The following is a 16,078-nucleotide window of genomic DNA, read 5'->3' as shown; positions in this document are numbered from 1 at the left end:
AAAAGGAAAGAAAGAGGTAAATAAAGTAAAAGCAAGTTATGGTTGGGGAGAAAAGGCTGGAAGAATAAAGGCAAGAAGAAAATGACCTAGGAGGGGTTGAACTGCAAAGCTTGTTTATGTGAGTTTCCCAGTAACAGTATTATTTTACCATGTGAGGCAGGGGCTTTCCTGTTTACTTTAAGTTATTTAGCAGCATCCTGGCCTCTACTCACCCAATGCCAATAGCAGGCCTTCAATCAGGACAAATGCAAATGCCCCCAAACACTGCTAAATGCCCCTGAGAAGCCCCTGGTAAAAACCAATGGTCTATATGTTCAATATTGAATTGATATCAGAGAAAACATTTTATGATCAATATATATGTTGTAGGTCACATGTTCTGGGTTGTGTTTTTATCATTTTCATCAATTCAATAAGTAAGATAAATGGGATGTAAAGATGGAAATCCATTGTAATTCTTATAATAAGCTATTCACAACTTAAAAAAGTTTCTCAATCTGCTCATATCCCAGATTTAACTTGGTCAGTGTCTCTATGGCTTCTTATAGACACATACGTTTCACTATTCTCTCTCTAAGTTCCCATTCTTCATGTAAATTATTCTACTTATACACAAAATTTATTAGGAAAAAAAGAGTCTTAATTCTTAAAATGATAGGGAGCTTTTTACCTCCAACTTCCTTTCTCTCTCTCTCTCTCTCTTACTCTTTCTTTCTCCTACCACCTCCCCTCCCTCTCTGTTCCCCTCTCTCACACTCTACAGGGTAGGAAAGGTAACCCACAAGTAGGTGGAGCCACCAGGAAGCTGAGTGTTTAAGCTTAGAAGCAGCTGCTGCTGAATCTCACTCATGAAATCTATCTGCTTCAGGAGCAAAATTATCACCAAAGTCAAGATTTGACACATACAAATTTCTGAAGGCATTTGACACCCAGGTGTGTTCCTACAGCAAAGAATCATGAAGATGCAAAGAGGAGTCTTGCTGGGCTTCCTGTGGATGCAGATTTGTTGTAAGTTAAGAATAGCCAAGAGAACCTAAAAGGCCTTCACAAGTAAATTTAGAAAGAACAAAGGTAGGGATGCAAAAAATGGATGAAGAGAGAGGACACAAGTCTCTTTAACCTAGTCTTATACTATTGGGGAGGAAAATAAAAATTTCCTACACTTGGAAATGGCTACAGTAATTTTGCAATGACCCTCAAGTTTTCTGTTTTTCTCCTTTACAATAGGGGTAAGAAGGGCACAGATGAAAGTGGAGCAGAGTCCCCAGGTCCTGAACCTCCAAGAGGGGATGAGTTCCTCCCTCCTGTGCAACTATTCTCTCTCCATGACCAGTATACAATGGTTCCAGCAAAATCCTGGAGGACAGCTGATATCCTTGTTTTACATAGCTTCAGGAGTGCAGCAAAATGGCAGAATGAAATCCACAGTCAATTCTAAGGAACGATACAGCCAACTATTCATCAGAGACTCCCAGCCTGGGGACTCTGCCTCTTACTTCTGTGCTGTGGAGGCACAGTGCTCCCCAGACACCTGCAGCCTGCACATGAATGATAGCTGAAGACCTAACTCAGCCCTGCAGGGGTCATAGGGGCTCTTTGTGATGAGAACTGCATTCCTACTGCCTTGCATCTCTGGTGCCTGCAGAAAGCATTTCTAAATGAGCTACAACTCACACTGGAATGCAGGCACATACCCAGCTCATCTGGAGGTCTGTTAGAATAATGTTTCTAGGTGAGATCTCTACATTGATCCATTCTGTCATGTCTGATTCTATCTTTCTAGACAGGAGAAAGAAGCCAACTCAATGTACAGCAGAGTCTTTTTTTTTTTTTTTTAATCCAAGAACAAGAAAGCACCAATCTCACCTATAGTTCCTTTTTTTTTACATCTTTTTATGGCTTACTTTATCACAAACAGATCCCTGGGGAAAATGCCAAAATTTTCCAGTGTACATAAATGGGGGAAGAAACAGAAGAGGAAAACTAAAGGGGCACTGTTAGCCCACTGTTATGAAAGATGGAAAGAACTTTCTACGTTCCAGATCAGAAACTCTGCCACCTGCTTTTGATATGTGGAGGTACACTGCCTCCCAGGACCTGAGCTTGAACCCAGAGCTGTGGCTGCAGATCTAGAACCCAAAAACATGGTAGAGACTTATGCAAGCTATTACTCACATGGTTTTGAGAAGCACACACTTGAAAACTCATAATTTTTTTAGAAGTTGTAAATGCTAATGAATGCTCAGTCTAGTAAATATTCTATCCCAAACATAATCATTCCTAAGGTCCTAATCCTAAGTCAGGGAATCAGGAAGTCAATAATTCCAACTAGAGGATCCCTGAAGTCTAGTGATAAGGGTCTGTGTTAAAATGGATATTTTGAATGTGGATACTATTTATTCTTTCCTTATTATAAGGTATATTATTTTAATATAAGGTTTAGCTTTAGCTTATATTATGTTCATATGTGAAGAAAAATCATAGGAAAGATAAACCTTAAAGTGACAAAGAAAAGTCAATACTATGCTCTGTAATGCTCCATTTGTTTTTCTGTTCCTATTTCTTTTTCTTTTAGATGGAGTTCTAGCTGTGTTTTGCAGGCTGGCTCATGAGACCCTCTTGGGCTCAAATGACTCTCCTGTTTCAGCCTCCTGAGGAGCTGGGACTTAAAGCATGTTCCAATTCCTTATGTTCCACTTAATTGTTCATTTTGTTTATGTTCAATAATATCCACTTGTATCATTTGCCTCTTTTGTGTCTTGAAGAAGCCATTGGAAATAAGCTAATTTCCCAGAATGGGTTTGTGGCTCAGTGGCAGAGTGCTTGCCTAGCATGTGGGAGGCACTGGGTTCGATTCTCAGCACTGAATATCAATAAATAAAATAAGGATCCGTTGACAACAACAAAAAGCCAATTATATTATTATTTTAAAGAAAAGCTAATTTCCCATCATGAGTATGCATATCATCTTCACAAGGGAATCATTTTTTTGTACCTCATCTTAGAATCCTCATCTATGAGACTATTTCCCATCTACAATTACAATTTCCATAAGTTCGATCATTCAACAAACATTTATTGAACACTTGTTAGTGCTGTATGGGGAGCTTTGAATAAATTAAGGGTTCCTTCTCTTGTTGAATACATCTTCTAGTAGGAAACACATTTTTGTTATCAAAGTTATTATAAAATAGGGAAGAACTAAATTAGGAGAGCAGAGGGTATTATAGAAACCAGTAGATGTTACTCAGGTATCTTCTGGAGTATATGATACCTCAGCCTAAAATAGTGCAACTTAACAGGAATGAATCAGGCTGAAGGATAAAAGAGGGTGAAGAGAAAGGAACACATAATATACAGATTGGGAGTGAGGAAACTAGTAACAAACATGAGACCTAAAATGCAATTTGTAGTTGAAAAAATATTATGCATAGGTACCTTTCATTTTATAGCCCACTTAAAATAAGTAAGATTCTTGAAATGAACTGTCTATATACTGTGTAACATGCCAATGCAAGAGATACAAAGGATGAAAATGACTAAGCACATTTATAAACTCAGAGAATGCAGATAAGGATAACTACACTGAGGAACAATGAAAAGAATCATGCAACTAATTAAAGATAAGAAAATATTAGTTCTCTGGAGACCAAAATTCCTTTTTAAGTGTGGAAAGCATTCCTGAATATTCTTCACAAGATATGACAGATACAGTACATGCTTATGAATACATATGATACCTTTTTGACCACTGAACAAAGCTGACAATTGCCTCTCAAAGAGAGGAAATAAGAAATGGTAACTTAAGACAAAAGAAAATGGTTTTCTGATCCTTGCAATGTAGCTGATGATAAATTTTAAAACTATAAACATACACAAAATGACTATTTTCAAGGAGAGTACATAGGGAAAGTTTTTAATTCATAAGAGGGAAAAAAAAAGTCTGAAAAGTAACCCCCACGTTCACTCAGCATGTCTCCCTTGGAGGTTTTTTTAAAACTTCAGCATGAGAATTTGAAACCCCAACAGAAAGCAGAAGAAAAAAAATGGGATTAGGGATGTGAATGAAATTGGGGATTTGAGAAATGAGTACTGGAGAGAAGTGAGCCTCATATAAGAGGGCCACAAAATTTGTGTAGGGTGTTTGCTGAGCCTACACATAAACTGCACCTGTTGGGCTGGAAAACATCAGAAGCCTAGCAGAGAATAGCTTCTGGGGGTCTAACAGCTCCAGGGAGATTTCAGAGGATGCACTGTGCAAAAAGTCATTAGAGCTCTGACAGTGAAGAATTGTTGCTAAACACCTTGAGCTTTCAACCGAGTCTCCAGATCAAAGACCACATGCTAGGAGTAAGGGCTGTGTCTAGGGCAAAAAGAATAATAAAACAGCAACCAAACAGAAAAGAAAAGAAAAACCTGCCCTTCCGGAGACTAAAGTAAGCTTCAATAGATGGCAAGTTATCTGGCAATTTAACAAGGTTGACTTTTTAAAGAAAGAGAAAATAATCTAGAGATTCTATATATTATTACCCAGATTTTGTAAGTACATAAAAATTACTAAAAATGTGATGAAGGAGGAAAAAGGACACATAAGTAAGAGATAAAGTAATGAATAGCTACCTATCAAAAAATAACTCAAACCCATAACAATTTTAAAATAACTCATTAATGTTGAAGAAAGTTAAGAGAAAATGAATAAAGTGGTTCTGTTTTCAACAGAAAATTATTTCAATAGTATATTTCAACAGAGTGTTGCAACAGAATCTTAGCATACATTTTAAAAGCTACATAGAGTAGACACTTTAAATCTGCAAAATGCAATATCTGAATTTAAGAAACTATTGCCTAGCTTTAAGTGGAGTGGAAACACAGAATTAGTAAATCTGAAGACAAGTCAATATAAAATATCTTTAAAAAAAATTATAAAACACCAGAGCATACAAATTATGTGAGACAATTCAAATGACCTAAAATCTGTGGAAATGAAACTATGGAGAGGAGAGAAAAAATGGTATTGAAACAATACTTGAAGAAATTATAACTAGGAATTCCCCAAATTGATGAAAGTCTTCACGGATTCAAGAAACTCAGCAAACTCCAAACAGGGTAAATCCAAAGCGAATGCAAAAGAAACACAAACTGAAGAAAAGAAAAGCATCTGTAAACATAACACGATACAACTGCTGAAAACCAAGGGGAAAGAGAAACCCTTTAAAACAGGCTTCTCTTTGTTTTCACAAAGAGTCAATTAAGTGCACTTATTTCAAGTGTCTTTGAATCATATATAAATGAGCTTAGCAAATGTCCCAAGCTCTCTTTGATGTAGGAAGCACAAGTGGCCCAGCTACAAGTTTAGAAACAGCTGGAGAATCACTGTGCACTTGCTCCACATGGAGATGCCTGAGTGGCAGAGCTGGGAGACCAAGATATGCAAAACATACAAGAATGGAATGGACCACCCCTTCCAGTCAACTGCCACCAAAAAAGAGAGTTCCTCTCCTGGTGGAAGTGATTGATGCTGCCTTTCACAGAGAAATGGATTGCTATAATACAACAGTGTATCACTATTGTGGATTATAAAACTTAATGGAACCTAATATAAGTAGGACTGCTAAAGACACAGATCCTTGGATCATCACCCCACTAGCTGAGGGAGCTTGCTTATTGAAGGAAAAGAAAATAAAAGAATAATGAACAGGTAATGGAAGAAGGAAATTACACATACCAGTTACAACCTCAGGGCCAGTTGCAGAAAGAAAAACTCAAATAATTACAAGTATTTCTTCCATGCATGTGGCTGTGTGTGTAATAGACAATTATTTTTCTTCATTTTAATCCCCTCTCTTATTCTTCTACTCTCTGCATTGGTGTGGTTTTTTTTTTTTGTTTGTTTGTTTGTTTGTTTGTTTGTCTTATATCTCAATATAAAACTTAGAAGATATTGAAGGAGAAATGTAACCCAACTAAAATTGAATGAACTTCACTCAAAGATGTACAAAGTCTTTGTACTTTTTTGGGAAAAGGGTGAGTATATCTTAAATTGTATGAAGGATAGCTGCATCATGTTAAACAGAAGCATGATTTTGTATTATCTTATATGAAGATTAAATGTGATTAAATGAGCTATAACTCAATGCAAAGTATACAGAGGAGGAAGATGATGGTGGGTTGCACTGCACTAAGCCAGAAACAAAGCTTCCCAGAGTTTCTTTCTTTGAATAGTACCAGACTGAAATTGGCCAAACAGAATTTGTGTGAGGTATGGAAGGCCAAAGTAAAATAGTAGCCATTGCTTTCTGGAGGTTATCACAGTGAGATGTGACAAACACATTCAGAAGTGTCCAGCATATTCCTACTGGCACTCCACGTCTAGCACTTTTTCCAGTTACTCACCCTGTTGATCAACCCCCATCACATGCCTAAGTGGACACATTGAGATGGTAGCTTCACAAAGACAACAGTTTCTTGAGATTTTTACCATGAACTTTCCCTTCAAATCACACTTTGGCAGCTGGAAATGCTTGATTTCTCAGACTGACTGGTTAGGAATTCCTCTCTGAACCTCAAATGACCCTGGAACCTTCACTTTCTAAGCTCTTTTCACAAATGCATAAGGCCGTATTCCTATAATGAAGCCCCTATTCTGTTGAACTCATGGAGATTGTGCTTCATTGACTGTTCCGGGACTGATGCACTAAGCAGATACAAATGAATAGAAAAGGAAGTGTGTATTCAAGAAATGTGTGTCTAGGTACCTATTAGATGAAAGAATAATTAGAAACACAATAACCAGAAAAAGAGTATCTCTCCAAAAGTACATTTAGCAAGATGAAGTTGCATTTAAAAAATGATATAGTCTATGGTTTCCTTATTTCTATGACATGAAGGGTACAAAGAGACAGATCTATTACCATGTGGGGATCTAGGTAGGAATAACATATTTTTATTAAAATTCTCATCAGTTACTTGAAATATAATCTTGAAAGTATTTTTTTACATATCAACCTAATTTTGGGTTGTTATAATAAAGATATCAAAGAAATAAACTCTCAAGCCCCACATATTCTTGGTAGGATAATTGGGTAGTCTTTATCAGGGAAGAGAGACTTCTTTGTACATATCTAGTGGCTTATTGAGTTTACATTAATAAGAATGTGGATATACTCTGACAACTTGTTCTCCTCCTACCAAATCAATGCCCTGTATTAAATGTCACCCCATCTCTAGTGATTCTGAACTAAGGTTGTCAAAAAAAAAAAAACTGAACAAGTCCAGGCTGTCAATAATGGTTACTTCCCTAGGAATAAAACTGCCAGCCTGGCTACATAGCATGCTTTGGGCAATGACTGTCACTCTTGGCATTAATGCAGAAGATCCCTGATGAAGAGCTGAGCACACAGTAAATTCAACATGCTTATCTTCTGCTCTTCTGAAAATTCAAAGTACTTGCCATCTTTCTACCTTGAAAAAGGAGTCCCCTTCCTTGTGTGGCTGAGCCACCATCAGTTCTTCTAATGATTGTCTCTCTCAGCAGGAAAAAGTTCTTTTTATTCCAATTGTTCTATGATGTGGTTTAGCATCACTTTTGTGACACCTAAGTACAGCATGAGGACCTTTTCCAGTTCCAGCATGGATATCCCAGGATGGGCAGAGTTACCCTGCAGAGCAGGTTTCTGCCTTTCACTGGCTGCAGGGAAGATGAGGTGGGATTTCTGGATTGTTCTCACCATGGGGTCCCTGTTCTTTCCTACTCCTCCTAGTATCCTAGTCAAGGTCTTCACTTCCACCAGAGGCACACCTCAGACGAGAGCATCAAGGATTTTACAGCTGATCTGAATCAGGTTGAGATGCCCTTCCTTCTGGAAAAATGGCCAGGTAAGAAAGAAACTTCCACCACTTATAACTAAATCCCATAGATCCCTTAGATTTGTGAAATCAGCCTTGTTTGCTTCTCATACATGGCTCCTCAGGATTTGCAAGTGACAGCAAATTATCTTATAAATTATCTTATAAATTTCCCATGCACAGACACTAAAATCCCACTACAATAAATTTTGTTCATTTCTTGAATACACTAGGCTACAGTTTGCTTGTATACCTTTGAAAATGCATATAACTTTGCCTGAAATGCCCTTTTCTTTCATAGCCAACTAGTTAATCTTCTTTCATCTCTAAGAACCAACTAAAGAGCTCCCTCCTCCTTTGTGAGATCCCTGACTTCACACTGCTGGCCACCTCAACAAAGCAAATCAATCACTACTACATATCCTCATTAAAAGCTCTCATGCATGATGCCATATGCTAAATATGTTAGTGTGTGGACTTTATGTACTTTTATAGAGGTATTGTGACTTCCATATTTTTTCTATTAATGTTAAAATAAAAATTCAAAAATATTTATTGCCATAGTAAAATATACCTCGTATGTTATTTTATTATGTATTTTTTGCTAAAACTAATCCCAAATAAATCATCTTGGATTTTACCCTTAGCTATCCTACTGCCTGGCATTAAAAGTACAATTGACTTTTCTTGCCTCTTCCATCATTAAACTATAGAGGAATACATGTTGTCCAAGAGTGAAGGTAAACAGATAGTTTACCTCTCTGTAATCTTTTTATAGCTTTCAAGAGTAAGATCTCATATTATCTATAGATCTTATAGGATTATGTCATTTGTTTTTCTCATTTGAAAATAGAGAGCACACTAATCTTTTCCAAGTTCCAACTTTGATTAGTTTGGATACTGATCTACTACAGAGGATAAATTTTTGTGTTGATTTGTGTTTAAAAAGGCTCTCATAATTTAAATCTAATTTAATTATCTTGGGCCATTTATTTAACCAGAGAAAATACTGACACATCTAATGAGCATGTTAGAATTCAATTACATTAAAGACAAAACTATCAAACTTTCTCTGTGCTCTAAATTTGTCATAATTTTACTAAATAGAACATCATGACCTTATATGGCCCCAATAACCACCAATTCTTTTCAATATGTTAGAATAAGGAGTCTGAAAATGTGCCAATCATTTTACCTAATAAAATTCTTTATATTCTCAGCTATCTTTCTCTACTATTGCAAATCACACACACATTAAAATATGTGATACCTGAAAATCTTCTCTTTCAATTTCTTATTTTAACCTGTTTTGTGGGGAAGACATTGCAAATTGATTAGGAAACAGAAATACATTTTCAGTATTTTTACATTTGAACTAAAGGGGGCAGTGCTTCCTTTCATAAAGAGAAATAACTTGAGGTAAAAACAGGGCTGTTCCCAGGTGAAATAGGTCTGTGGCAGGAAATGAATGCACTAGAGGAAGTTGAAGTCAGACCTGCAGTTTCCAGGGCAGCAGACAAAACAGCCTGAGTCTTCACAGGAGGAATGGCCAGGCTCCTGGGGGCCTCCTTGTTGATTCTGTGGCTTCAGCCAGACGGTGAGTTGGGGATGAGATGTTTGAATATAGTAAGAAAAACTCTAAGGAATACTCACAGGATGGAAAATTACATAATTGGGAAGTTTTGTTTTCTGACTTCTGCAGGTCTTCTCTAGGGACATTAAGAACAAAATTTTAGAGTTGTTATTTTCTTTCCAAACAGGGGCAAAGAGTCAACAGAAGAATAATGACCAGCAGTTTATGCAAAATCCTCCATCTCTGACTGTCCAAGAAGGAAGAAATTCTATTCTGAAGTGTGACTATAATAAGAACATATTTGAGTATTTTGCATGGTACAAAAAGTACCCTAGTAAAGGTCCCACGTTCCTGATATCTGTACTTTCGGATGATGATAAAAATAAAAATGGAAGATTCACAGTTTTCCTCAACCAGAGTGCCAAACACCTGTCTCTGCACATTGCAGCTTCCCAGCCTGAAGACTCAGCCATGTACTTCTGTGCAGCAAGTACACAGTGCTTGGTAGGCAACTGCAACCAGTACCCAAACCTGTAGCTGGGTTTCAGACAAGGAGGCCCACAATCTTGCTTCCATTGTACCTCGCAATGAGAAAGCATGCTTTGAAGCAGGTAAAGCAAGTTGAGCTTTTGGGAGATGAATGCATGTCAAGCTTTACAAGTAGGGAGAGTTCCCTGAGCTTCAGAGTGCCAAGCAATCTAATCACTATCCTTTCTTTACTTTCAGAGACAGATTGCTGATTTAGTCAAAGCATAAATCTCTGGTGACCCTTTGATCCTGGGATGAGGATATACTGTCTCCCCTGCATCCTAGGAGAATGAATGTGTGTCTGGAATGGGGAAACAAAGGTCCTACTGCAAGATCTTCTAGTGAATGTTTATGTATCTTTGAGAGTGTTGGCACTCACCTGCCTTAGTTTTGTATAAAATGAATGAAATAACCACTGTGTTTTGCTTCTGAGTAACTGTGACTACATTTAATGATGTTCACATTATCAGTCACACTCATTCATTTCTTCATTTAAATGTTACTTCTATGTATTCTTCAGTAAATTTTTTGTTGTTTACTTTCTTGCCAGGCAGACATTGGACTATTTGACATATTGTCCATCAGTATAAGTTTTTGTTCTGTGGATCAGAATAGTGAACATAAGAATGTCATGCCACTTGTCAAATGCAAAGACCTTGTTATTGTAGCTACCGTGATTCTCAATTGAGGTGGATAGAGTGGGTTGAGAATTAGGATTAAAAAAAGTTGAGAGTAAAGAACCAGACCAAAGTCATCCTAGTATCACAGGAACTTTAAAGGTGTGGGAAATAAATGAGGAGTTTCAGTAGTCAGTCAAAAATCGAAACAGTTTCTACTTCAAACTGAAGTGATCTAAATGACCAAATCTCCATGAGATTACCTTTTCCTACAAGTGAGTGGTAGTGAAGTGAATGTATTAACTAAGAAAGAAAAAAAAACTTGATATTTTACATTCTTTCACTTTCCATTTGTATAGCATTTGATAATTCTATTAGTCACTCAGAATTTTTTTTTCATTTGGCAAATCTGGGTTAGAACCAGATAAAATCCATTACAACCCAGTGATAGTATGATGACATTCACCTCAAACTTTCACTGACTATTGGTTTTATGCTTCTCACTTATATTAAAATAGGACGTTAGTAAACCTGACTTTCTTTGAAAAAAAAAATGTTTCTTCTGCATGCCGAGAATCATTGTCAGTTCCTTAATGCAGAATTTCAAGCTGAAAAGAAAAAGAAATCCCAGCTATCAGGAAAAAAAAAATAGAATGAGGCAGCATGGATTCTCTGAAAAAGCGAGAGTACTCATACATCCACATGCATGTACATGTATCAAATTTGCAAAGGAATTTAGAGAATTAGGAATTAGAGAATTCTTCATTTAAAAAAATACAGATTTTTTTAAAACCTTGCAAAGAATAAAATCACGTGATGATCCAAAGTGGTCCCTGAGGAAGTTAAAAAAGGGAGGACGCAGAGTTCTATTTAGGAGAAATAAGGTTTAATTGGGTTTGATTGGGATTGGGCCAAGAAGGATACATAAGAGACTCAAGTCTGGTCAATGCTGACAGTTACTGATTTTTGTTTGTTTCTCTTTGCCTGAACCTTACTCTCAAACTTTTCTCAACTGAGGAATAATTCGTATATATACACAAGAAATCACTTCAGTAGTCACTCCATTGTGATTGGACTTAGAAATCCCAGAGCCTGAACCATGACATATTTAACCATGGAATCAATACAAAGCATCTTGGGGGACCTGCCTAATCCACAGTAATGCAATGTGTTCTCATCTTCTCCAAGCCACACCGTAGGATGTTCCATTAAGCATCCATATTTCCTGTTGTTGATTTAGCTATTGCCATAATTATAGTGCATAACTCCAAAACTCAGAGGCTTAAAATAATAATGATATATTTTACCCATAGATGAGCAGAATAGCAATTTAGAGAGAGCTAAGCTAAGCAGTTCTTCTGAGCTTGGCTGAGCTCACTCATGTCTGAAGACCAACCAGTTGTTAGCTAATCTAGGACAACTGAAATATCCAGCTCTGGCCCATCTACCTCATGCTCCAGCAGCCAAGGCCAGGCATACTCTCATGGAAATCATGGAAGTAAGAACACGAGTTGAAACTTGATTTACTTTTCAAACCTCTGCCTTCCTCATAACTTGTAATACCAACTTGACCAAAGTAAGTCTTACTCAGGATTGAGGACGCAGTAAGTAAACTATGCTTCATTTGTGAGTGGATCTACAAAATCTCATTATAAAAGCCATGGACCAGGAAGGGGAAACATTCATTTAATCACTATGTCAAACCTAGATTCTCAGTCTAAGTAATTAAACCCTCTGGGGGTAAATTGTATCCAAACAGAACACTTCCCCATCTCTTAGTTCAAGTTTACCATAATTCTGAGCAATAAGATTTCTTCAAGCTTGTGAGGAATGTTTTCAAAATTATCTCATAAATTAGTAGAAAATGCTAATAATTTAGTTCTAGTAATAATTAGTTCTAATTTAGAAACTTAGTTAAAACTAATAGAAAGTACTAATAATTAAATTTAGAAGAGTTTCATACTACATTTGAAGCATGTTCTAATGACTATTTTTGTGGAAGTGGGAAAAAATAAACTAGGACTTACCGTATTTGTTGCTCTACATTTTGTCTGAGTTACACCATGATTGTTTGCTTTGTGTCTGCTTTGGGTCTGAAACTTTCTTTGTTCTTATGTTTTATCTGTGTCTTTAATTGGTAATTTTGTTATTTTTACATTCTCTGTTATGACCAATAAATTCTAATCTGTTTATTCCTTTTGCAACTGATTGGGCTTTCTATTCACTCTATTTTTTTTCAGTTCTCCTTTTTATTAGACAGATAATTTCTCCACCCATTCTTACTACTATGTAATATAGTCCTCCTTATATGGATTATATGTACATATGGCTATTCCATAATATATATTAATGTGTAAAATGCATACATAGTTCATAATATAGGAGAAAAATGATAATCTGACATAATATTTATCATATTTTGTTACATTATAAATTACTTATTTACATAAATATACATATGATATCATTGTATTTATTATATTTTACTCATATTGTTTTATATATTTCTATTTTATTTGTTATGTGTTTTATAATAATTCAGTTTCTTCATGCTATACTTAAAATTACATCCAGCATATCTGGTTTATTAAGAAAAATTTATTATAGTGGTGACTTTATTATTAATATTTTATTATTAATAATACCTTATTAATATTTAATGAAGATATGCTTATTCAAGTTCATTAACAGGATAAAAGTATTTCAAATCATATTTTTATAGGCATCATTTCTTCCTTTTTAATTTAAAGTAAAACCTTATCCATTCTTTTACCAATCTCTTTCCTACTCTTTGCATGAAAATGTTCTGAATTCTCTTTCATTTTGGTATTAGAATTTCTCTAGGTATCATACTTGAAATCTTGAAGATAGCATTTCATTATTTCATGGATTCTATTACTGCTCTTAAAAATATTCTTTTAACTGATATTGCTTAATATATTTTTGTGTTTTATTTTTTACTTTACTCTTTTTTTTTTTGGCTTTAACAATAAATATGTATTTCTTTTTTTTTTTTTTAATTTTTATAAACTATTTTTTTTTAATTTTTTATTGTTGGCTGTTCAAAACATTACATAATTCTTGATATATCATATTTCACACTTTGATTCAAGTGGGTTATGAGCTCCCATTTTTACCCCAAATACAGATTGCAGAATCACATCAGTTTCACATCCATTGATTTACATATTGCCATACTAGTGTCTCTTAACAGCATACAATGAATAAAGTGAATGGATTTTAAGGGTACATCTGGATGAATTTTACCTAGGTATACACCTGGGTGACCACCACATAGGTGAAGAACATTTTCAGCCCATGGACGCTTCCCCTCTACCCTTTCTTATTTTTACTCCACCCCTTTCCCCAGGAGTAGTCACTATTCTCATTTTACATACTAGAGATTAGGTTTATCTGTCCTTAAACTTCATACACATTGGATTATATGGTATGTGCTGTGGGTTTCTGCTTTCTTTGACATAGTATTAAATCAATGAATTCATCTTCAATGTAGTGTATAGCAGTAAAGTTTTTTAAACTGACATATAAACATCAAGAGCACTATTTGTTCAACCCATGACCATTGGACCTTCCCCATAAGCATTTTTTAATAAACTTATGTGTTACACAATGTCTTTGAGTATTTTCTTTGGTCTCTCAGCAACCTATCCTGCTGTCCTAGCATATCTGGGCTGTGGTCCAGACAAGATATCTCTTTGACATACAAATGTCATTTATTTTAGATATATACTTAGCAGTGGTATTTCTGGATCATATGTAGTTCTATTTTTGTTTTTTTGAGGAACCTCCATACTGTTCCCATAAGGCTGTACTGATACATATCTCCACCAATGATGTGTAAGGGATCTCTTTTCTGTGCATCTTCATCAGTTTTATTTTTTTTAATCTTTTATCTTTTTGATAGGAGCCATTTTTACTGGAGAACAGAAGAAAAAAAATTAAATCCTGTGTGGAAAATTACCATTCTAAAATCCACTTAGTCATTTATTGATTTGTTGATGGGAATTTAGGTTACTTCCAGCTTTTCACTACTATGTAAGAACTTCACTTATTTCCATTTTATATAATCCCAGGAGTATACTCCATGGGTCCACATGGGTCCATATTTACCTTGAATAGACACTACCAGGTATTTCTCAAAATAGTTACCAATTCATAATTCCTCCACCAACATCTGAATGTTCCACTTGCAACCCTTTCTTGCAATTGTGAGATATTTAAATTTTGGACTTTTTCATGAGATGTTGTTATTTGTGGGAATAATTTGCATTTTCTACAAGAATAATGATGTGGAGAAACTTTGTTTTCAAACTAATTGGCTAAATAATTTTTCTCTTTTGCTCAGTTTTATTAGACTATTTGTCCACCAATGTTTTAAATACATATATCAAGAACATAATCTCAAAAATGGAGGAACTTTGGGCAAAGGGAAGGGAGAGGAGGGGAGGGCGCATGAGGGTAGAAAAGATGGTGGAATGAAATGGACATCATTACCCTAGGTACAAGTATGGCTGCACATAAGGTACGATGTTACATCATGTACAAGCAGAGAAATGAAAGTTGTGCTGCAATTGTGTACAATGAGTCAAAATGCATTCCACTGTCATCTATTCCTAATTAGAAAAAATTACAAAATAATTTTTTTTAAAAAAGAACATAATCTCCAGTCTGAGACTAGCCTTTTTATTCTCTTTGTTCTCTACCCTGAGATTTCAATTGCATGTTTGCTTGATTGGATTCCACAACTCTTGGTGCTGTTTTTTGCTTGTTTCTGTGTTTCAGTTTGAATGACTTCTATTGCCTGTTTTCATGACCACTGATTCTTTCTTAAGTCTATTCACTGCAAAATCCAGTACTTCACTTTGAAGTTGTAGAATTGCTATTTGGTAGTTTTTTTACATATTGAATCAGTTTTTTAAAAATAATTTTGTTGTAATAAGAACACAAGGCCTACACTCTTAAATTTTAAGGGTAAATTTGTTGACTGTAGCGCCCCCTTGCCCGCAAGGAAGACGCAACACTCAGGAATCTTCTTTCAGCAGTTTATTCAGGCCCCTGACAGTTCTTCTCCTCAGTTCTCTTCTTCAATTCTCCCTCTCCGGATGCCCCTCCCAGCCTTTGCCCCTCAAGCCCCAATGCAAAGCAGCCACGTGGAGCTTTCTCATAGAGTGATGAAAAGTCATGTGCCAACTCTCCCAAACAAGGAGTTGTTTGTCACAGACCACAGCGGAGCCAGCGCCATCATGTAATGGCGACCATAATTTACATAAACGGCAGAAACGGCTCACCACAGTTCCCCCTTTTTGTTTTCTTAAAACAATACAGGCGAGAGTAGAGGTCCTACCCCACTGTGCAGAAGTGGCTGCAATGTATGGTTCAGTCCCAAGGAGGCGCCTTCCCCAGACCCGAGACCATATCAGCCGACGCCTTTTTTCGTGGGGCGGGGAGTGAACGAGTCTAACCCGCATGCAATAGGACATGCTCTCCTTGAGGT

General features: G+C 36.1%; 2 gene segments (V, D, J or C); both read left to right on the top strand.

Moving 5' to 3' along the window:
- Positions 1-850: 850 nt before the first annotated feature.
- LOC125615284 lies at positions 851-1,617 on the top strand. The segment is given in 2 exon segments: positions 851-1,008; positions 1,228-1,617. Coding segments are annotated over 2 exon segments (384 nt in total).
- A 7,710-nt stretch (positions 1,618-9,327) lies between these two features.
- On the top strand, positions 9,328-10,006 carry LOC125615282. The segment is given in 2 exon segments: positions 9,328-9,442; positions 9,606-10,006. Coding segments are annotated over 2 exon segments (402 nt in total).
- The last annotated feature ends 6,072 nt before the right edge of the window (positions 10,007-16,078 follow it).

This window comes from Marmota marmota, unplaced genomic scaffold, assembly GCF_001458135.2.
Source record: "Marmota marmota marmota unplaced genomic scaffold, marMar, whole genome shotgun sequence".
Taxonomy (NCBI): domain Eukaryota; kingdom Metazoa; phylum Chordata; class Mammalia; order Rodentia; family Sciuridae; genus Marmota; species Marmota marmota.
The sequence above is the reverse complement of the archived record's forward strand: the minus strand, read 5'-3'. Positions and strand labels throughout refer to the sequence as shown.